The 22099-nt window shown below is 54.4% G+C and overlaps 1 protein-coding gene across 2 annotated transcripts; it reads left to right on the plus strand.

The window, feature by feature from the left end:
- Positions 1–32: 32 nt before the first annotated feature.
- Positions 33–21220, plus strand: MVK (mevalonate kinase). Of its 2 annotated transcripts, XM_074887734.1 has the most exons (10): positions 33–182; positions 269–416; positions 1497–1644; positions 2874–3029; positions 5832–5935; positions 6980–7025; positions 7812–7902; positions 8333–8449; positions 11687–11840; positions 12162–12664. In XM_074887734.1, exons 1-10 carry the CDS (start codon positions 105–107, stop codon positions 12311–12313), a joined length of 1194 nt encoding a protein of 397 aa, XP_074743835.1. In that variant the 5' UTR covers positions 33–104; the 3' UTR covers positions 12314–12664. The 2 variants fall into 2 exon arrangements, with proteins under 2 accessions (XP_074743835.1, XP_074743834.1); XM_074887733.1 differs by lacking the exons at positions 11687–11840; positions 12162–12664 and adding an exon at positions 16994–21220.
- The last annotated feature ends 879 nt before the right edge of the window (positions 21221–22099 follow it).

Consider the following 22099-nt stretch of genomic DNA (forward strand, 5'->3'; position numbering starts at 1 on the left):
TTGGTGAGCGGGGCTGTCAATCAGCAAGGCTGGAGTTGGGCGGCTGAGGCGGGCGCGGGACCCCTGAGGCGGCCGCGGGACCCCTGAGGCGGCCGCGTCTCGAGATGTGGGAGCGGAGCCTGGTGCTGTCCGCCCCGGGGAAGGTGATCCTCCACGGGGAGCACGCCGTGGTGCACGGCAAGGTAAGGAGCCTGCCGCCGCCGGGGGCTCCCGGGGCTCCGGCCCGGCTGCCTTCCCTTCCTCTCACGCCGCTTTTCCTCGCCCGCAGGTGGCCTTGGCCGTGGCGCTGGACCTGAGGACTTTCCTCCGGCTGAGGCCGAGCGGTGAGGGCAGGGTGTGCGTCCGCCTGCCCGGCGTCGGCGTCGTGAGGAGCTGGGACACCCCCCGCCTCCAGGCCCTGCGGAGGGGGTTTGCAGGCAAGAGCCGGGAGGAGGAAACCGCTACCCCTGTGCCATGTGGGGCTCTCGGTCCTGCTCGGCGCTTTCTGCCCGGTCACTGCGCTGGGACCCCCGGGGGGTGTCTATGCTGTGTCCCCCCGTGGGGTTATTTGTTCCTGCTGCAGAGTGTTGCTGGGCCTTGTTGTCTCTGACCACGCTCAGTGTGTGTTGAACTAACGTGTCCCTGCACACTCACACTCAGGCACCCACACCCCCTCTGTGTGCCTCTCGTGACCTGCCTGATGCGCCGATACCTGTGAGTGGCCCTTGCCGTGGCTGTCTCCTCCTGTTTCAGGTTCCCATGGGTTTGTTCTAGAGCTGCCGTAGCTCAGGCAGTGTTGTAATACGTCCAGGAGCCAGCCAGGCACCACGTCCAGGTGTATTACTGATGGGGGTCCAAAAAAAGAGTCTCTGAAGCTGGTCTGAGTTGAGGAGTCCTGGGGAAGGCAGGGATACAGGGCCTGTTTTCCTGCCTCTCTGCCCCATGCCAGCCCTCGCTGGAATTTCTGCAGCGTCTTGTACTGGGTGGAGCCCCAGACTGGTGGTTGTGCCATTTCCCTCCGGAGGACCTGGCGTTAACTCCTGTGACCCTCATGAGCACCGTTTGCATAGCAGAAGGCTGAACAAAGTCTGCAGTGTCAGAGCATCAGTAACCTCTCTCAGCACCGACCAGTTCTCTTACGCTGATGCCAGCTCCTGGCCCTTTGGAGTTCAGACTTGTGTGAAGCGCATCAGAATATCCACGTTCTTAAATAAAGAGTGTGACTTGCCAAGTTCTACATAGCGGTGGGGGGTGTGCACTGGACGTGTAGGCAGGGAGACAGTTGCTGTAATACAACGTAGGTGTGGGGTGTGGAAATACCGGGTTTTCAGAGTGGCTGGTGGAGATTTTGCTTTTATTTTATCATGAATCCTCAGCTAGAAAGTTTGTAGGTGAAATCTGGAATTGGCTCAATCTGTTTCTTCCTACTTTAACAGTTGTTCTTGTGAATACTGTTTTCAAGTTTAACAATTCCCTGGTTTCTAAGTATTTAAATTCTCCCCTGCTTGCTTCCATAGCTGACTTTGATGAATCTAAGTCCCCCAGCGTAGAACAGCTGGATACACTGAAAGAGTTTGCTGGAATCGCTGCCGGAGCCTCAGCTCCCGAGAGCCTTGCTACTCTTGCCTTTCTTTATATGTGCCTGGCTATTTCGGCTAAGTATGGGTAAGGCTGTCTTCCTGCCCCAAAACAAACATGCTGTCATGAGTGTTGTTCACCATTAATTGCTTCTACAAGGTCATGGGAAGACACCAAATCTTTGAGGCCAAATAAGAAATTACAAGGAATCTCACTTCTGAGCACCTCAGGAGACATCCTTCAGAGCTGAGCTGTTTGGGTGGGTGGGGTGCCCCAAGCAGGGGGACTGGGAATCATCTGCTCTCATTTTTGAGGCGCTTAAGTCAGAGCTGTTCATCCCACCCTTCCGTGCAGTCAGCAGAAGCAGAGACAGACATCCCTCCCTCCAGCAGGCAGCTCGTTTCAGCCTGGCTTAGGTTAGGAAAATCTGTGACAGAAGTGAACTGTGAATGTATTGTCTGAGCTAAGTCTGATCCCCCTTGTGGGCTGAATCTCCCTAAAAATAGGAGAACTTGGGGCAACCGCAGCTGAGGGCTGTTTCAGTTTCTAAACCTGACTGGCACTGCTGATGGTACCAATAGCTGCCCGAGTGCTCGGGGCAATGTCCAATGCAGCACTGCTCGCTGTTTTAAACCAAGTCAGAACCTGACTTCAATATTCATAGCAAAGGAATAAAGGTTAAAGGATTATGATGGGTAGTTGCATCGTGTTTTGCTTTGCAGTCTCTGAGTTGCTTGGTCATAGCACTGGGGCTGTCATCAGCCTGCTCTGAAACCATCGGGTCATAGTTCATGTCACTCACCAGCCCGTGAAAAGCTCCTGGGTTTGATGTTAGGGACTGTAACACAACCCGGATGCGTTCAGTGGAGAAAAGGGGCTGTGGGCATGGATCCGTGTGTGTTTCATCTTCCCCATCAGCTTGTCTGTGCATTTACAGATTTGGGCTATTTGCGCTTTATTTAGAAATATGTTTAAAATCATGTTTACAGCAATCTTTGAAGGGTCTCTTTATGGTGCTACTCAAGTATTTAGTTACTAAGTGCCCCTGCTAGCAGCTTGACAAGCTGCGCTAATCATAGATCCAATTCAGCAAGGCTTTGTTCTAGTACAATGGCTTAGCAAGGCTACTCAGCTGTGCTAACTGAGCACTCGTGAAGCCCGTGTGTCTCCGATGCGTATGCATGTGCTGATGTTGCCAGTTTTCAACCAGCTTTTCCTGTGATGAGCCCTAATTGGCATCTTTTTTTGCCTTTGAAATGTTGTCTCGAGATGGAATTCAAGGTCGTTGTGTTACATCCTGCCTGTTTGTGTTTCAGAGATGTTCCCAGTGTGGACATACTGGTGTGGTCTGAGCTGCCCACGGGAGCTGGGCTGGGTTCAAGTGCCGCCTTCACTGTGTGCTTGGCGGCCGCCCTGCTGACGGCATGCGGAGCCATCTCGTGCCCTCTGAAGGAGGGGGAGTCCACAGCCAGGTAATGCAGCATCGCCTGGGGAAGCCTCCCTGCTTTGGGTGCACGGCCCGGGGCAGCTCTGCTCTCCAAGCCCCTGTTTTTCCTTTCACCTGCACAAATTCTGGCACGGGCACCTCTCTCGGTCTCTCTGGCTGACTCCTGGGCTGTGGCCGCAGCAGTGGTGCCCTGAGCCCAGCTCCTTTCCCTTCCTCTCCCATCACTCGTGCCCCATCCCATGGCTCTGACCTGTGAATCCCATCTTTACGATTTGCTTCTCCTGGTAAAAGCAACTGGATGCAGAGACTTTGTAAAAATTGCACCATTTCCCTTGTCTAGTGTGAGATATGCATTAAAAAAAAAAGCTTTATTTTGCCAAGCAAAATACACACACACTTTAACGTGATTTTTTTTTTTAAACCTCAAATTCCTTTCTGTCCCTGAGCATCTTCCAGATTTTGCTTTGAGTCCTCAAGGAGTCAAGGATCCTTCCTGGTTTCTCTGCATTGTCACATGAGTTGTTTTCTGCATGTGGTACACTTCCTCCCGATCTCCTGACTGAGTTTCCCCTTTATCAGTGGCTGGTGAAAGGAACTTTCTTTCCTTCTGCCCTTGGGTTGCTTTCCCTTGGAGTTCAGTCTTGAAAAACTGGTCTGCTCTGCTGTGTGTCTGAGGAGGCTCTGTTTAAAGATGCGTATCACAGCTGGAGTGGCAGAACCCTCTATTGTGCGCTTGGTGCCAGGTGCAACCTTTTATGGTTGGCTTCTGTGGATTTTCTGTGGGACTGAGAGCAAGAGGGGGTGACTGTGCTCTGCTTCAAAACCAGAGTTTGCAGCCTGACCCAGAAACACGTTCCTAGAGCAGAGCAATTTGTGCGCTGTGCTCAGGCAAATCTCCCAAATAGTCACACGGCACGAGAAATGAAAGGCCAGTTCCAAACCAGGCAGCGAGGATGTCTTCATTCCCTCCTCGCGCTTCTTAGTTTCAGCTTGAATACAGCATAATTTTTTTTTTCCTTCCAGCTGGCATGCAGAGGGGTAAGTGAGAGATGGGGGTGTCAGACTTCAGAAGGTTTTTGCTTAACGTCGCAAGAAAAGAACAGCGTGATATAATGACTCCTGTGTAGAGAAGAATCACAGCCTCTCAAAGAGGATTAAAAACAAGTGGTTTACAGCAAACTGCGCTTCTATTTTGAGTAGCGGTGGTGTGAGCTGTTTTCCTGAATGCTTCACAGATTAAATATTGGCAAGGGAAATGAAAGGTGTGTAGAGATGGATAAAGACATTCAGCTGAGGCCCGGGGAAGTGGGGAGTTACAGGAAGCAGCTTCTACATAGCAGGTGGCTCTCAGAATTTGTGCCTCGCCTTAGCAGCAGTCAGTTCTTGTTATTTTATGTAAGGCTGTGTGATGCTTTTCCAAAGTCCATGTTTGTGCTTCTGCTCCATCATGTAATACCTCTTCTGGGCCCCGTATTCTAAAGACTTGTCGACTGCACGTTCTGGCTGCACCAGACGCCAGCTCTGAGCTCTGCAGAGCATCGCTGATGCTGGGAGATCCAATACTGCTGTGCATTAGCCCCTTTGAACAGTGGCTTGGAACCAGCACTCTGTGTCTGGACCGCAGAGCAGGCAGCGCTGCGTCACGGGGAGGGTCAGAGATGTGTATCTGGGTGCCCACATGAGTCCGAGTGTGTCCCAGGAGGGTGCAGGAGAGCTTGCGGGCTCCCTGTGGGCGCTGAGCTTCCCTTGGGGTGCCAGGGTTTGAGCGTGGAGCGAGGAGTGGGTTGGAAATGGGCTGGGGAGCTCAGAGGGGGGCTGCGTGGGTGCGTGCCTCGCAGGCCCAGAGCAGTGGGGATTCGAGAGGCGCTGGGGAAGAAATCACTGTGCGGGAATTGCGGTGAAGTTGCAGCCAGCAATTGCTTTGTAACTGGCAGCTCTGCGTTTGCTTTTCGTGTTGCTGCAGCCCATTAATTAGTATGTTCAGTCAGGGGCCTTGATCCTTGCTGAGTCTGACCCAGCACCAAACTCTTTGTGCCAGCGTTTAAACTCTCAAAGCACTTACCAATTTATGTGACTGCTTTTAAGACAAACAGACCTGGTTTTGTGTTTTTAGCATAACACCTTCTGGATCTGCATTTGGTTCCCTTCTGTGCTCTAAGTGCCAGCACCCGCTGCAGCTTGAAGTGTTAGGAGTTAATCCCTAAAAATCAAAGTCTTTGCTGGAGATAGTAAATCAGTTCTAACTACACCTTTTGACCCAATTTGTGAGGCTTCTGCAGCTGAGCAGCTGGCAATCAGAGGCTGAAGTTGCACGTGTGAAATGCAACTTTTATGTTCTCTTCTCACATTGTGCCTTCTGCGTCTATAAATGTGCCGTTCTGCCTGTTGGTGAGCGGGATCTCGGGCCGTGATGTGTGGTAACACGGAGTGTCAGGGAGGTGGGGATAGGTCTGGGCTTGCGTTCGGTTAAATTTGATCTCGCTAGGCCAGGGCTAGGATCATCTCCCTCCCTCGCCGCTGGCCTGCAGCGGGAGCACTGGGGAGCAGTTGTGTCCCTCATGCTGTCTCTGGCCATGCAGCAGCGTCGGGGCTGGGGATGTTCCTACGTGCTGCCGTGCAGAGAGGCGCCCAGGGCCAGTGAGGTGCTGGAAACAGCGATGCCCACCCTGTGCTGAGAGAGGGCACAGGGGGACTCACAGAGCTGGGGCTTTCCACAGCAACTGGTACGCTGCCCGCTGCTTTTGTACCTCCTGCAGCTTCTGGGACTTCTCTCCCTCCGCGTGTGCTGGTTTCGGTTGTGTATTGGAGTCATTTTCTTGCCTTTCAGGTGGACAGAAGAAGAGCTGACTTTGATTAACAGCTGGGCCTTCCAAGGGGAGCGAGTGATCCATGGCAATCCCTCGGGTGTGGATAATGCTGTTGGTACCTGGGGTATGTGTGTGTTTGCTGCTCCCTGGCGCTGAATACGGGTGCTGAGGGGAGGCTGGCGGGGTGGCAGAGCATCAGATGTGGTTCCATTCCCCGCTGTAGAGCATGCATCAGCTGTGGGAAGGTGGGGAGCAGATGCCACAAGTTGCATTTTTGCAGCTGATAAGGCTGGGTTGGGGTTGCTGCAGGGACACTGGATGCCTCACTGCGCTGAGGTGCAGCAAAGGGACCAGAAACTCCCCAAATTCAGGTCCCCACGTTGACCCAAGTAGAGGGAACCCTTTTCTGTCGTGCTTTGTCCCATCTGCAAGCTGGGACTGGGGCCAGCTGGGCTGCTGGGGACTCGCTGCGGTAACACCAGAGATCTGCATCCCCCAGGCAAGTGCCGTGGGGCAGCGACCCTGCTGCAAATAACTGATATTTAAACACTCTGGCGTGAACAAAGAAACCTAATCCTGTCCCAAGGATAATGCAGTAGAAAATGCAGTTGGACAGCTGTCATTTAGTTTCAATTAGCAGAGATTTCCAAGTGTTTTGGAAGTGTCCTTGGAGGCTTTTAATAATCTTTCTAATGAGACCTAATCGCAATGCCTCTGTAAAAGTAGGAGTCAAGTGAAACATTCCTTCTGGACAATGAAATTCCATGCTGAAGGACGGCTGCTGACATGAGTGCACACGTTCAGTCCAGTTTGAAACCTGTGTGCTTGGCTCTGCCCCAGGGAATCGCTGCTTGATTCTTGTTTTCAGTAAAGATTTAATGCTGGCCAAACTCTTTGCCTTTTAAAAAATACTTAATGTGGTCCCAGAGTGGAGGAGACCAAAGGGAAAGGCGCTGGGTTAACTACGTCCGGCCAGAGCCTCTCATTAAGTCAGCAGGGTTAGGCAGATTCATGCTTTCTGAGAACATGGTTCATTTAGCTGGTGTTTCTTGCAATTACTGTCATATGCTCTGGGTGAGGTTCTAAAGATGAAAGACCTTCTGTCTCTGACGACACTGTTATCTCTCAGCTCGCTGTGTACTGAGACAATGCATGTATTTTACTTTAGGTGGAGCCCTGAGATACCAATCAGGAAAAATCACACCGTTAAAGAGGTAATATTTGAGTTTAAAAATAACACTTAGATGCGGTGGGTGGAATATGTCAAAGAGGCATTGGGTGGGTCTTGTAGGGTATGAGGTTGATGGGAGATCGCTGACAGCGTGGCGGGAGGGCTTTGTGGCCAGATTTTGCTGTGGGTGTGAGTAGCTTGAGTGTTGTCTTGGTTTGGGGTGGACGGGAACAATGAAATGTTTGGTCATTATCTGACATTAGATGAACACAGCGCAAAGGATCAATATTAATTTCATGGCATTATGGGCAGCAGGAACAGATCTGCTCCTGGCAGCAAATGACATTGTGGGGAGGGGGAACTTTTTCCTCACCTGGTGGTAGGACTGAGTGAAAACTGAGCTGCAGAGACGAATCCAGGTCCTGCATGTTCCCTCTGCCTCCTGCCAATGAAGTATAATCTGACTCCATTAAAATCTTTCACAGTGCATGAAATTGCTCTATTAGCTGTTAATGGCTACTGCTGGCTAGTCTCGTAGATAGTATTTCAAAGGAAAAATTTTGCTTGAAAAACAAGGATTTCAGTAAATACGTTACAGTCCTATTTATAGCGCTATTACAGTTGTTCCTTTTATCTAAGAGGAACAAGCCTGAACCCAGCCAGCACGTAAGCACCTGCTTAACTTTTTAGAAACTAAGAGACTCCTTATCTTGGGTGTCTTGCTCAAATAGGCCTTTTGAGGCAGAACAAACTGTAGCTGTCTGGGCCTTGGGAGCTGCTGGGGGACTGCGAAGGGAAGAGGCAAGGAGATGTCTTGTCTTGCTTCCAGGGTGCCGACGCTGAGGATCTTGCTGACCAACACAAAAGTCCCTCGAAGCACTAAGGTCCTGGTGGCTGGTGTCAAGGAGAAGATCCTGAAGGTGTGGCGGTCGTGGGGATGGGGATGTGTGCTGGTGCAGGGTGGGGAGGTAACCCTCAGGAGCTCAGATCCCTCCTGCGGTCACTGCAGTCCTGTCTGCTGCTAGCGAAGGCCCAGATGCCCTGGGAATGGGGGTTCAGCTTACCACCTCCCTTTCTCCAGCATTAGCAGGGCTTGCCACAAAAATCACCAGCTTGCAACCATGAAAAGAGTAGTTCCTTCCTCTGGCCTGTTTTCCCCCTCTTCCTCAGTTTTCTGCAGGTGGGAGCAGCATGCCATTGCCCTGTCCTGCAGTGGGTTTTTCTGTGAATGAGTAGCCCCACATGGGGTGAGGAGTTGTCCAGCTCAAGGAAACTGGGGCCAGTTTCATCACGGTGATATTGGAAGACTAGCGAGCTGTCTTCTCACATCTTGCCTTCCCCCTTTTTCAGTTCCCTGCTATAATGAACCCGGTGCTGGACTCCATCGATGCAATTTCTCAGGAGTGCCAAAGTGTTCTGGAAGCGATGCCTGCAAATCCATCACCAGAGTATTACCCTGTGCTGGAGGTAAGGAGCTTGTTCGCCAGTATTTTTAGACACTGTTACTGTTGAACATCAAAATGTCATTTAAAGAGCGTTAGGTCTAAGAAAAAAATTTGATAGCAGGAAATGTTCAGTTCTGAGTGAAGCCGTGGTATGTGTGCGCTGCTTTTAATGCTGTTCCCGGAGCCAAGGGACAGAAAATGCTGCTGGTGTCTCTGCACAGCAGCGCGTGGGGAGGGAGGGAGGGAGTGGGCCTGGTGCTTTGTGGACCTGTAGCTCTGGAGGCTTTGTTTCCCTTTGCTAAGAAACGTGGAGTGATTTCAGGCCGAGACACGGCCTCCCTGCGCCGCCAGCCAGCCACGCTCGCTCTGGCAGTCGCTGCCTGTGAAGCAACTGCTTTGTCACTGCCAGGGCTGGAGCGAGGAGCGGAGAGCCCAGCAGCCACTGGTCTGTGATGGGCTGGTTCCAAGCCAGCTCCCATTGCTCTGCGCTCATCCTGGCTCCAGAGAATTACAGACAGAGTTGTGCCCAGAGCTGACCTGACATTGATGCATGAGGTGCATACAAAGATCTGTGTTTGTCTTGGCTTTGTCCAGAGTCAGAGAGGCTGCCATGGTGGGGGGAAACACGCTTCCAAGTGGAAGAAGTTTATCACTGAGAGCACTGTAATACTGATTCGTACGACCGTGGGGTAGAGATGTGTGGCAGCATCCCAGCTGGGGCAAACCTGCCCTGGCCCAGGGTGCCAAGGGACTTGGACAATGAAGAGCCATTTGGTACTAGCGGTGCGGTTTTTTGTTGGCATCTGGATCCCTCCCCTCAGCTCTCACACCAGGACTTCTGTTTGTCCTTGCTCTGGCTGGCAGGTTGTCTCCGCCGCAGCCACGAGCTCTGGAGGTGCAGGAGAGGGCCCTGGGGTGGGACAGAGCTGCTGTCCCAGCTCACCCTGTGGCAGCCGTTAGCAGATGGTTGGTACGGCCGCCTTCTCCTCGCTTCGGGCTGTGGTATCACCCCACTGCACGGGGGTGAGGTGCTGCTGGGGCTGTGGAATTCAGAGCAAAGTCCTTTGCTCCCTTCTCACCCAGAGGGTGGTGGGTTTCTGCACCCCTCAAGGTGGGCTGACACTAACGAGGGCTGAGCTGGTGTCAGCGGGAGGAGATCTGGAGCCTCTGCAGCACAACTTCAGACAGCTCCTCTACACCTTAGTGTGTTATTGCTCAGACTGGGGGACGGCAAAGAGGGGCACTGATTTGAGGTGTGCTTTGAGATCCTCACCTGAAAAACACCACAGCAGCCTCGTACACAATGCCCGAGAAGCAGCACTGCAGTGAGTGGGTTTCTGTCTTGAATCTGTTGTTTTGTCTTGGGTTTGAATTGCCCGCAGAGGCACGGTTGATTATAGATGCAGCGTATAGAGATATGTATCTCTTTTTTTTGGCTGTTTCTGAAATGTGCAGTTCTGGACAGCATTGTATTTGAACCATCGAACTAGTCTACTGTGTCATAAGCTGTCATCCGATTCCTCACAGATTTTGGATCAGGAGATGACAGGTGTCTTGGATCATCATAGCCAGTGCCAGGCCCTCGCTCAGGCATATAAAGAGGCCTCTAGATGGGCGTCTGTCCGACCCAGCACAGAACTTGGGATATATGCGCTCTGCATGCGACAGGCTAATTCATCTCCTCGCATTTGTCTAAACGCAGTACAGAAATGCTCTGGAGTGGGGTGGGGCGGGGGAGGAGAGAGGGATTATTTCTACATCGTCCCCTCCGGTGTGGTGTTGGCAGGAGACCCGTGCGGAGCTGAGGGAGGGTGATGTGACTGACACCTTCCATGTTGCTGCACCCCTCCTGGCTGGCTGCACCCCTCCCAGCTCACCGCAAGATGCAGGCGGGGAAGTGTTTGGTGACACCAGCTGGAGGAGGGAGCCCAGGGCTCCTGTCACGGAGCCTCTCTGGGACTGGTCCCATCTTGGCTGGCTCCTTGCTTGTGACACCCTCCAGGACAGCGAGGGGAAGAGCCGCCAGATGCCAGGGAGGTGATCGAGTCCAGACCAGCGTTGCTGAGAAGGAGCTTCCTCCAGGGATGGTGCTGATGAGCTGGGAGGGTGCTGCCATGCCTGGGGGCCTGGTGTTGGTTCCTGGCCCTGCTCCAGGCTCTGAGTGCTGGCCAAGCCCTTCCCTCTGTTCCTTAATTCCTCACCTCTAGTGCTGGAAGGAGAGCAGCTGTAACTCCCACCTCTGTGTGGTGTTGTCCATCCCTTGGGCTATTTGGACTTGGCTGCCATGGTGGCTTTCTCCAGGAGCAGTGGGATTTGTGGCTGGCTGGGCCAGCGTGGCAGAGATGTGTTTGCCGCTCATCAGAGCTGGGCAGCTCTGCTCAGAGGACAGCCTCACTGGGAGAGGGGCTTGTGCTGCCCTCCCCCAAAGGAGGGACCATCTCGACCCGACTGGAACTCAGTGCCAGATTCCCAGCGTGGTGCTGGTGAGAGGCCCCTTGGCTCGCAGCCCAGGCCCTGCCCGTGAGGAGAGAGAAGTGCTGCACAATGCAAACAAGGGGAGGGAACTCCACATCGCCTCTCCAGCGATGCCGTTTCGGACTTGGCTGTGTCAGAAGTCCCCTGGATTTAGTTACGCTGGATGGATTGCAGAGCAGGCAGGGTGACAGCCAGGAATGAGAGACGCTGGCTTAGCGCCCTTCCCACGGCCAGCGCGGGGGCTCGCACAGCCTCCTGCTCAACCCTCGTGTGACAGGGGAGAGGTGAAGCAGTGGGGAGGCATCGGGAAGCTCTGATTTAGTGCCTGAACTAAACGCCTGCTGTCAGCTTCACAGAATCACAGAATCAGCTAGGTTGGAAAAGACCTTGAAGATCCTCCAGTCCAACCATAAGCCTGACAATGACCGTTCTCAACTCCACCAGATCCCTCAGCGCTGGGTCAACCCTGTGATCAGAATTTTCTCAGGGAGTCCAGAAGCTGTTGTACTGCTATCACGGTGGCGGGCAGCAGCACAAGTCATGAGGGGGATAGGGACAGATGAGCAGCCCAGGGCTCAGACTCTGGCCTTGACCTTGCTGCTCAGTGCTGCTGGGCCCTGACACATGCTGGTGGCCGAACTCCGTGCAGGAATGAGACAGCAGCGTGGGAGGGTGCCTGGGAAGGCAGGGCAGCTCCCCTGCGCTGCACTGGGGAGGGAGCCACAGCTGCGAAGAGCCTCTGTCACCATGTGGGCTCATCTGGTGTACGTGTGGTTGCTTTTAGGAACTCTTTGATATAAACCAACACCACTTAAACGTGATCGGAGTCGGCCATCCCTCCCTGGACAGGCTGTGCCAGGTGACAGCATCCCACGGCCTGCATAGCAAGCTGACGGGGGCTGGCGGGGGCGGCTGTGGCATCACCCTGCTGAGACCAGGTCAGTAACCCTCTGCTTGCCCTGGGCGTCCTTCCCCTGTCCTGGGGGCTCGGGTTTGGAAGCAGCAGGATATGATGCTGGCCCTCGTAGGGCTGTGGTGGGGTGTGGAGCCATGTCACGAGCATGGGATGGTGTCTCGCAGAGCTGCCTGGCAGCGTGGTTTCATGCAGGGGTGATTTTGTGCGTTCAGTTATGTGTGTCAGACCTTCAGGGCCTTGGCCCTGTTCCCTGGGGCATGTGTTCCAACGTGCAGTGGCCCGTTGCGGTCTCCCTGCAGCGGCCGAGCTGACTAACTGGCTGCTCTTGCCTTCCTCTTGGCAGACACCTCCCCGCTGGCCGTGGAAGCAGCCAAGCGAGACTTATGTGCCTGTGGATTTGAATGCTGGGAGACCAATATCGGGGCCCCCGGAGTGACCCTCCACTCCTCCTCGTCTTTAAATGCCGAAGTGCTGCACGCGCTCTCCAAGAGTTAAGCTTCTGCCTCTGGCAAGACTGAGCTCTTGGCACCGTGTCATCAGAGCGATGGTTTTGTGTGCCCCTGATGCCTGGAAACGTCTCTCCCGCTCTCCTGTGTGGCTGAGGGCCTCTAGACGTGGGTGTGGAGCCAATTTTGGGCCCGGTGTCTCTGGGAGCGGGGGCTGTGATGAGGACCTGGGAGCAACCCCTTGCGCTCGAGCGAGGTGCGCGTTTGACCCAGGCTCTCAAAATCCTGTTTTGAATTTCCTTACTCAACTGCTGTTGCTAATCCCAAGGGGCAGGAGGAGAGGGTCTTGGCTGGATTCCAGCGCGGATAATGACACTTTGCTTGGTTCTGCTGCTTCAGATGCATGTGGTGTCTCTTCCCTTCTCCCCCGGTGTCCTGTGAGCCGAGGCTGGCAAGGTGGATGTGCCGAGCGCTTTGACATTTTTGGGTGAAAAGCATCGTGACAGCTCAGGGCTTGACACTCGGGTCTCTGTTTCTCCTGGACTGCAGTTCACGGTGGAGAGGAAACCTTTAAATGCAGCTCTTGCCTGGTGCTAATTAAGAGTTGGCTAGTTAAAATGGAACATATAGCACAATTCTAATGAAATTATCACGGTTTTCACTCTTGCCCACAGTCTCTGCCTGGGCTGATAAGAAGGGTCCCGTAGCCAGACTCTGGTTTTTGTTTCCATGCTTGAGGTCTGGTTCAGCCAGGAGCTGTCACCTGCGAGGAGGGCACCTAAGGGCAAGGGCAGTCTTAAAATTTCTACTTGCAATCACTGTTCTGGGATCTCTTTCGCTTCAGTCTTAAATGAGCATGCCCTTGACCTTGCCTGTTGTTGGGTATGTGAAATGTGCCACTGCCAGGGCGGGGGGAGAGGGGGGGCGGAGGGGGGTCAGTGACGGGGCAAACACTAATTTGATTTAGTGTGAAGTAATTGTTTTTAAGTAGGAAAAAAAAAAAACCCACACAACAAAACCACCTCCTCAAAAATTGACCATAACTTGCAATTGGCAAACTAGAAAACCTAAAAGCATCTAAACTTCTTACGCGAATGTAAATGCAGTTTTTACTTGTGAAATTTTAATGAGTTGTACCATGGAACTAAAGGGAATTGGCAGGTAAGTGTCTGAAGCCAGAGTATCTTGAAGTAATAAGCTGACTCTTAGTGGCTGTGGCCTCTTCTCTACCTGCCAAAGAGATTTTATCATTGTTGTGTTTGTCTGGGGATTTTTAAGTGTAGCTCTGTTCAAGAATTGCTTCATTCCAAGCTGAGTAATAAATTGGCAGAGGTGGGGGAGCTAGCCTTCCTCTTCCACTGCAGGAATAAAAAACCAAGTGTGAGAAGTCAGGATGTACCAGCTCTAAAATCCTGACATCGTGATGACCAGCTTTAGTTCACTGATCAGATGTAAAACTGTCTCTGGTTTTAATAAATTGATGGGTTTTTTATGTGCAAAATGTTCTTTGATAATTATGCTGGATACAAAAGGAAAAAAGTACCTTACACCACTTCAGTAAAAACAGGTTTCAGATGCTGGGTTTCTACATGTCTAATTACAATTCCAATTTGCATCCAAGAACGGCTTTACACTAATCACAAGTCAGAAAGCCTGATAAATAATTCACCATTTTCTAATACAGTGTAATCAATGTGAATATCTGGAAGCGTGTTGACTCTATAACCGCTTAAATGTGTCTGTAGTTTCTCCTGGTTAGCACAAAGAAATGCCAAATTCACTGCGAAGAAACTTCGCTTCAAAACAACCTGTCTGGGGCTGATCCTCATTAGCTGCTTTCCTCGAGAACAGCCTCGCAGTCACCGTACGGCTGCTGGAGGAGCACGGCGGCAAAGACTGGCATAAAAATCTCGATGGGCTGGTTTAAATCGGAATTAGAATTAGGGATTTAAATAGACTAACTCTTTAGGCCTTGTGTTGCTGGGCTGGGCTCGGGGGCGGTTCCCGGGGACCGTAGCGGGGCAGGGTGCTGCCTTCCCCGTGCCGCAGGGCCCAGAGCTGCCCAGCTGGAGCCAGCCTGGCTTCCTGAGAAGGGAGCGTGGATTTCCCATCCAGCTGCGAGCGCGGGAGCCCCCGCTCCCTCCTCTCTGTCCTCCTCCCACCCCAGCTCCCTCGGAGCCTTCCCAGGGGCCTCGCTGCAGCCACCGTGATCACCAGAGGGACGTTTGGCACGCTCCTCACCCCAGCTTTTGCACGGAATCTCCTCTTTGGTTGCACCGACTTCCTCTAATCCTGCCGCTCCTTGAGCTTTGCCGGGGGGGGGACGTGGGGGACCCCATCCCTGCAGCTGCTCCCCCAGGACTCCGCTGCCCCGCAGGGACACGGCGGGTGCAGAAAGAGGCTCAGCCCCCTCTCTCCCTGCAGTTTGCTGTTTCGGGAGCAAAATTGAAGCACAAATGAAGCTCAGAAAGCACCGTTCTCCCCACGGGGTCATCCCCTCCTCTCCCCCAGCCACCCCACGAGCGCCGGCGTGCTTTTCCGGTTGCGCTGCCCCGTCTGCTCTCTCCGCTCTCATTTTACGGATGTGCAGTGGAGCAGCGATTGCCGCTGAAGGATTAGCCTGGTAATTTGGCTAATTTTTCTTGAGCTTCATTTTTCACATTATGAGCTTTGCAGAAAGACTAACGATCCTGGGTTTGCCTCTAATAGCCAGCGCGGGCACAGGGAGGGGAAGCTGCGCTCCAGCCTTTCACAAAAAAAAAAAAAAATATGCATTGTGGCAGCAGGGAGCACGCTGGCCAGGCTGGTGTGGGCGGCCTGGCTGGGGGAGACGGTGGGGGGGGCTTTCCTCTGTTGGGGGACGGAAAGCACTTTGTATAAAAAAACCTTTCCAAAATCTTCCTTTTCCTTCACTGCCCGCAGCTGCTGGCAGTGCACAGGGCCGCGTCGCTGCCGTGGGGGCCGCAGCACCGGGGTGTCTCACACCACCCCGCGAGGGTTCCTGTCCCCCCCGACCCGGGGGGTCTCCCCAAGACCTGAGACCATGCCGCTTGCTGCCTGTCGGGCACGGTGGGTGCTGCCTATCCGCTGCCAGGCACAGATGGTATTATTTTTTTTTTAAATCCGTGTCAGCAGAGGCTTCTTTCTGCTCCGGTGAATAGATGCTGAAGAGGCAGTGACATTATTTGAGATAACGGAGAGAACAGAAAAAGGGTCAGTGAGAGAGAGGAAATGTCAGCGCACAGTCATGGAGGGGGCAGGGGGGGCTGCTGGGGACCCTTGGGCCTCCCCGCTGCTCCTGGGGTCCCTCCTGGGCACATTTGGGGGGAGAGTGGGGTCAGGGGACCCCCCAGCACTGCTGGCAGGGCGCTGCGGTGTGTGCTGTGTGCTCGGCTCTGCACAGGGCCCCCAGAGGGCTCGGGGCAGCTGGGGATCCCCCCTCGGGGCTGGGGGTGCCTCAGCTAGGTGCTGGGTGAGCCAAGACCCCCCTTCCAGTGCCATTTTAAGGACTATTTGGAGATTTTGCATCTGCTGCTGCAGAAGGGCTCCCCGTGCCCTCTGCCGCCCCGGCACTGGGGATTTCCAGGCTCCCTCCTTCCCGGGGTCTGCCCAGCTGCACCCCGGCCCGGCGAGCGCCCGCGGGGAGCCCGTCCCCCCTGTCTCTCCCTTCCCTCTCCCCTCCCGGCACGCTGAAGGTTTTGAAAGTTAAGTATTACCGTCTGCTTTGTTGTTGCCTAACTACGACAGACAAATTGAGAACTAGTTGTCAAAATGTCAGTGCACAACAAATCAACATTCAAAATGAGTCTCAGCGCTATGTGGTGTATAATTAAAAAAAAATCCTTTTTAGAAATTTCAGCAAGCGTTGGCTCCGCTTTATATTTGTCTGTGTGATTAATAAAGGCAGCTAATTTTCAGACTTTAAAAACAGCTAGAAAATAGCTCCTAATTACATATTAGGTTCCAAGCGGCCCCCGCTGAGCGAGGCTGGTATTGGTGGGCCAGAGAATTTGGCAGGGGCTTAATTACATTCTGAGCATCATCTAATTTTAGTTAAATGTAATGTAATCAGCAGCAGATGTCTGAAATAAAATATGAATTATGAATATGATGAAATTTCATTCTTGAATAAAAAAGTAATTTGCTATTTAGTTCATTAAAGTCGCAGAGGTTTATTAGGGAGCAGGTATATGGTGCGGCTGGGTTGTACTAAAATGATATTTCAGAGAGAGTAGGAAATTGCATTAAAGGTGCTAAAATATTCCGCCAGGACGGTGTGCCAGTGGGGAATTAACATTTACAAAAATAACGGAGCCTCTGGGCTGCCGCCAGCCCCCGGCGCCGGCAGTTGGCTCCGGAGCTTCTCATTTACGCGAGGTGACGTCCCGCACCCCGGGATGGTCCCTGGGAGCCGCCTCCGCCGTCCTGCCCCCGGCACCCCGGGGTGCCTCAGGGCTCGCCAGGCTGATGAGCTCAGCCGTCTCCCCCGTTGTTTGGTGGGGATGAGAGTCCCCAACACGTCCCCCTGCCACACGAGCGCCGGGCCCTCCAGACGGGCTCCCTACGCCTTTTTTTTTCCAGCTTGGCCCGGAGAGCGAAGCATCAATTTGCCCGTCGGCTCCGGGGCCGTGGCGGATCCCCGTGGGATGCTGTCGCCTGGACATCTCTCCCTGCAGCATCCTCTGCGGTTTCAGCTCTGAAGTTTAAATTGCTTTTCTCTATTCCTCAGTGGCCCGGACTGACAGATAAGCATCTTCTGGAAAGGGAGAAAGATGGCGTGTTCATTATTTCCTCGGATTACAGATGCTGTCATTTTAATCCCTCCTGGATGCCGGCAGAAAGGCTGCGCCGGGGCGCTGGTTTAGAGCCCTGCCCGCTTCCCGCATGTGCTCCCCCACGAAATCCCCGCGGCCGGTTCCTCCTGCAGGCAGCAGGCGAGCGCGGGGGAAAGCCCAGCTCAGTGCAGCGTCCCCGTAGCATCCGCGGCTGCCAGGTCCCGGCGTGCCCGGCTCGGGCAACGATGCTCCTCGGTGAGCACCGGGGCCAACGCGGGCGCTTGTGGTGGAGCCGGGCCGCTGGGCTCGCTCGCGTGGGTTAGCAGTCCTCCCTCTTCTATTCATCAAGGGCATGACAGCTAAAATTCATTTGAAGATGAAGAAAGTGCCGGCTAATCCTTTCTGTGAGACAGTGATAGACTAGCGGCTCGGGAAGAATTGCACAGCAGTAATGAAATTAGGCTAAAACTGCTGGCGGATAGCAGATAATTGCCCTTGTCTGTCACGAGGAATAACATCTCCCAAATCCAACATAATGATTGTTAAAGTTGCAGGAATTTATTTTATTTTATTTATTTTATGGGTTTGGCTTTGGCTTTCCAAAGGACTTTACCGGGAAAAAAAAAAAAAAAAAAGAGCGGGAGCTGCGTGCTCACCTCCCGCCTTCCTCAGGCGCTTCCGCCACTGCAGCTCGTTAGCCTTAACGAAGCAGGTGCACACACACCATCGCCGTGACGCCGAGGACGCCCCAACACAGGACCCTGCTGGGGGGCTGTCCCCGGGGAGCAGGAGGTGACCCAGCCAGCACCACAGCTTCGCGGGTGAGGGGAGCCGGTGGCGGTGCTGCCGATGGTCCAACTGACAGGACCGAGTGCTTTTAGCAGGGGGGGATCCCCCAAGAAGGGTCCCCAACATGCAGGGGTCCCACCTGGCCCTGCCTGCCTGGGTGGTGCCAGTGCCGGGGTGGCCCTGCACACCCCAGCACCGCGTCAGGGCTGACCACCAGCCATTTATTTTGTAATTTATGGGGGGCGGCAGGCAGCCCAGCGCGGGTGAGTGAGTGCACTGGCCGGCAACTGCGATGTTTTATACGCGAGGGCTGGCACGGGTAATTTACTGCGGCCGGCAATAACATATTTCACTTTCCGTCTCCCAGATGAAGATTACTTGTGTTTGAAAGTGCCTGAACACACACTCAATTCTGCTTAAACACTCGCAGCCAGCCGAGCGCGGATTGTCCCAGCGGCACGGCCGGCCCAGCCCTGCGCCAGGGTGGCACGGGGATGACAACAGGGACAGGGATGGGGACAGGCTGGCCTGGAGCCCGGGCACCCATTGGAGATGCCCACAGCACTGGGGAAACCCACCCACAAGCACCCGGCGCGGCGCCTGGAAATATTCAACGCACCTTCCCTGACATTTAATCCGGCCGGCGAGGAGCTCCGTGGCATTTCTGAGAGGGGCTCAGGAAAGGTCAGGGGGTGGAAAAGCTTGGCAGGGTCAGTGCTCCTGCCTCACCCCACGGCTCCTCCTGACCCCCCCCCGGCAGCTGCAGCATCAGCCAAATATCAGCTGCCAGTGGCCGACGCCGGTGTGTGGGGAAGCGCCATGTGCTGTCTGGGGGATGCCTGAGCCACGTCTGCACCCCCAAAAACACCCCTCAGAGGGCAGGAGCGGGGAGCTCCTGTGCCTGGTGCCACGAGGGCAGAGCCGGGTGGCAGCTTGGCAAGTGCTGGAGGAAATGTGAAGTGCCCTGTCCCTGATGCTGCAATTAGGAGCAGCCCTGATGGTCTCTCTCCGTTTTGTTTTTTTTGAATTAACAGGACTAACATCCAGCTGGGCACGGAGGATGAGGGACATCCTCCTGCGTGGGGGATGTTTCGATGCAAAGGCCAAAAGAGCGACGCTCCCTCTGTGGGCATTTTAAAACCCGGCTGCACTCTCTCCTCCTGAGGTCGGCTTGCTCCATCGCCTCCTCCCCTCGTGGTGTGCACATCTGCCATCTAAACGTGGGGTTTCCACAGCTCCCTGGGCGGGGAGAGGTGTCCTGTGCCCCGAAATAGTGAGGAGGAGCCGGTGTTCACTTCAGCCTCCAAGAGCAAAACTTGGTAGTGATGCTGATACCAAGGGGTGACCCCATCCAGCTCCCGCTGCCTTTACTGACAGCCCCAGGTGGGCTCCGGCTGCAGGCAGAGCCGAGGTGTCGATGTGTGACCCCCAAAGCTGCGCTGGCCCTGCTGAGCACCCCTGGACCCCATGGAGGAGGTGCTGGGCCCGGGGCTGCGGTGCTCTGCACACCAGCCCGGGAGCTGCCACTGCTCCTGCCAGCTCCGACGCGTCTCTCCGGTGCTCCCCGGCACGGTGCTGCCGTTAATGGATGCTCATGTGTCACCCGGCCCATTTGTCTTCATTTGGTGCCAGCCAGCAGCATGCAGGGACGTAGCCAGGGCCGGGCACACAGCTCTGCCACTTGCCAGCCCCGCTCTCGGCACAGCTCAGCGCACCAGGATGCTGGTGCTGGCGTGGCTGGTACAACCAAAACCAACTGTCGATGCCTGGCCCATTCCCACGTGCACATCCCAGGGAGCACCCCCAGTCGTTTTGCAGGTGGGGGGCTGCCAGCCGGAGACCCCGTCAGGGCCAGGGAGACCCGTAGGTGAACCCCAACATCTCTGTGCAGCGGTGCCTGCTGAGCCGGCGTCTCGGTGTCCCATGTCGGCACCGGTCAGATTTTGGTCTGGGTCTGAGGTCGTGGGGTTAAATGGGAGCTGGGCGTGGATTTGGGGGCACGGCAAGGCTGGGGGGGGACAGGCTGGCCCAGAGGCTCCCGTCAGCTCTCCATGGTCACCCGTGGGCACCCATGGCCACCCATCACCCTCCCACGGTGGCTGTGCCCGAGGGGGACCGCGACGCTGCCGCTGCGTCCTGCCAGATTCCAGGATGGAACCTCTCCACTGGAGCTGCTGGTGGGTAATTTCTGATTAAGGATTACTGTACCATCGGCTTCAGTTTGATTGCAGATGTTTTTAATTATATCGTATAAGATCGTATTATGTAATTGCATTTATCTGATTGAAGCCTTAATTGTAGGATTTCATAATGGTATGACTGGGTAAATATACCATTGCGTCTGTTGTCCCCCAATGAAAATTAGGTGCTTCATGTCTTTATTGCATTATCCTGGAGAGGAGTTTAAATTGGGAAGAAAGAAATTAGGAGGGAGAGAAGGAAGGAAAGACAAGTTTGTCCTCCCAGTCCCGGCGAGCGTGGTCCCCTTCCCGGCGTGGGGACACGTGGGATGGGCTCTGGCACCCCGGCTCTGCGCGATTCCCTCTGCAGGGACGGGGGGGAAGGTGGTGCCGAGGGGTGCTGGGGCTGGAGGGTGCTGGGGCAGCCGGGACCACCCTCACGGTCCCCATGGAGCCGCTGGCTGCAGCCCCGCTGCTGCCTTCCAGCTGCTTTTAAAATAATCTTCTTTTTAAAGGGTGGAAAGATGCACTTATGCAAAATTAATATTTCCATTAATAACGGCGCGTGGCAAAATAATTGGAAAGCCCTCCACCTTAATTGCGGGCCGCAGGATTCCCGAGGAAAGCGCTAACGAAGGGCTTTGGAGGGGCTCGTTAGTGCGGCGAGGGGGGAGGCTGAGGGCTCTGAGCCCCGGCGCGCTCGGTGCACCTCCCGCCGTTTGCGGGGGTCCCGCGTCTTTGCGCCTCCCCGCAGGAATTAAGGGAGGTTCAGGTTTTTGTTGGAGCCTTTTTTTCTGGCCGTAATCCGCAACGTGTGGTTCACACGGAGCCTCCTGGCTAATGGGTTTAGGATTACGGGAATATGCACAAATCCAGCGTCTCGCTGTCACTCCGCTCGGCGCGGTAAGGTGATTTCGTTAGGATTTAGGTTTAGAGAAAAGTCTCTTCTCTCTCTCTCCTTAATATTATTTTTATTCAATTACATCAGCAATTCATGAAACTTCAAAGACGTTTCATCAGCGCAACCCAAATGCCGCCGGATCGCGCGCTTGAAAGGGAAAGAGAAAGAAAACATAAGCTGCTGCTTTAATGGAATTACTGAAAGGGGCTTTTTAATTAAAAACAAAGGTTGGGGATGAGGTCTATCCATAATTTAGTGCTGCTGGATGTAATATCTGCTGGTGGTTTAATTTTAATAAATGTATGTATTATTAACGGTGCGATCTATATTTTCCAAGCCAGAGGAAGGCCCGGCTGTCCCCGCAGGTACGACTGGTGACAGTTGTGCCACCAGGCTGGGCAAGGGGACACTCAGTGGCCGCGGGGCAGGGGACGGCGACGGGGATGCTCCTGGTGACCCCCCCGGTGCCGCACCGGGCGCTGGAGCCGTCGCAGCCCTAACAGCTTAATTACCAGCTAGCACCGGCATGGATTATTTAGCGTGACTCCATCCCCTCTTTTTGATGATTTCCTCTTAATTAGCCTTTATTAATGAGATGTGACCTCGTCCGGCGTGCTGGTTCCTTGCCACCATCTGCCAGGAGGATCCTGTCCCGCCCCGGCATGGGACAGGGGTGTCCCCAAGGCCAAGTTCAACCGGGCAGTGACTGGGGTGGGGGGACACGATGGCATGCAGCTGCCTGCGTGCTGCTCTCATGGGGACGGCCCCGGGGGGGTCCCCATCACTGCGCCCCCTCCGGTGGGGTGGCACCCAACCCCCCCGCCAACCCCTCTGCCAGGCGACGCGTGCTAATAAAAACAAATTAACTTGTATAAGCATTAATTTTCCAGCATCCATCCATCCCGGCCTCATTACGACGGCGATCCCAGGAGCCGGGGGTTTGGGCGTGTTGTAATGAGGCGCATGCGGTAGTAAAAGTCCTTCTAATAGGATTTATTTACTGTAATTGTGATTCGAGGCACAGTGCCATCGCCCGGCGAGCCGGCGGGGCTGGGGAGGGGAAGGGGCATCGCCACCGCTCCGCGGTGAGGCTGGAAAACTGCCACAGCCAACAAGGAGAGGGGGGAAAAGGGTCCCAGGGGGATCTGGGGGGGTTCAGGGGGCTCCAAGGGTCCCACCAGACCCTGGGT

Source organism: Strix uralensis, chromosome 17, assembly GCF_047716275.1.
Source record: "Strix uralensis isolate ZFMK-TIS-50842 chromosome 17, bStrUra1, whole genome shotgun sequence".
In the NCBI taxonomy this organism is placed as follows: Eukaryota; Metazoa; Chordata; class Aves; order Strigiformes; family Strigidae; genus Strix; species Strix uralensis.

Excerpts from the sequence above, each read along its gene's own strand:
- MVK (XM_074887733.1), top strand. The coding sequence starts at position 105 with ATGTGGGAGCGGAGCCTGGTGCTGTCCGCCCCGGGGAAGGTGATCCTC. Across the intron at positions 5,936-6,979 it reads TAATGCTGTTGGTACCTGGG|GTGGAGCCCTGAGATACCAA; the intron begins GTATGTGTGTGT and ends ATTTTACTTTAG. Across the intron at positions 7,026-7,811 it reads AAAATCACACCGTTAAAGAG|GGTGCCGACGCTGAGGATCT; the intron begins GTAATATTTGAG and ends TCTTGCTTCCAG.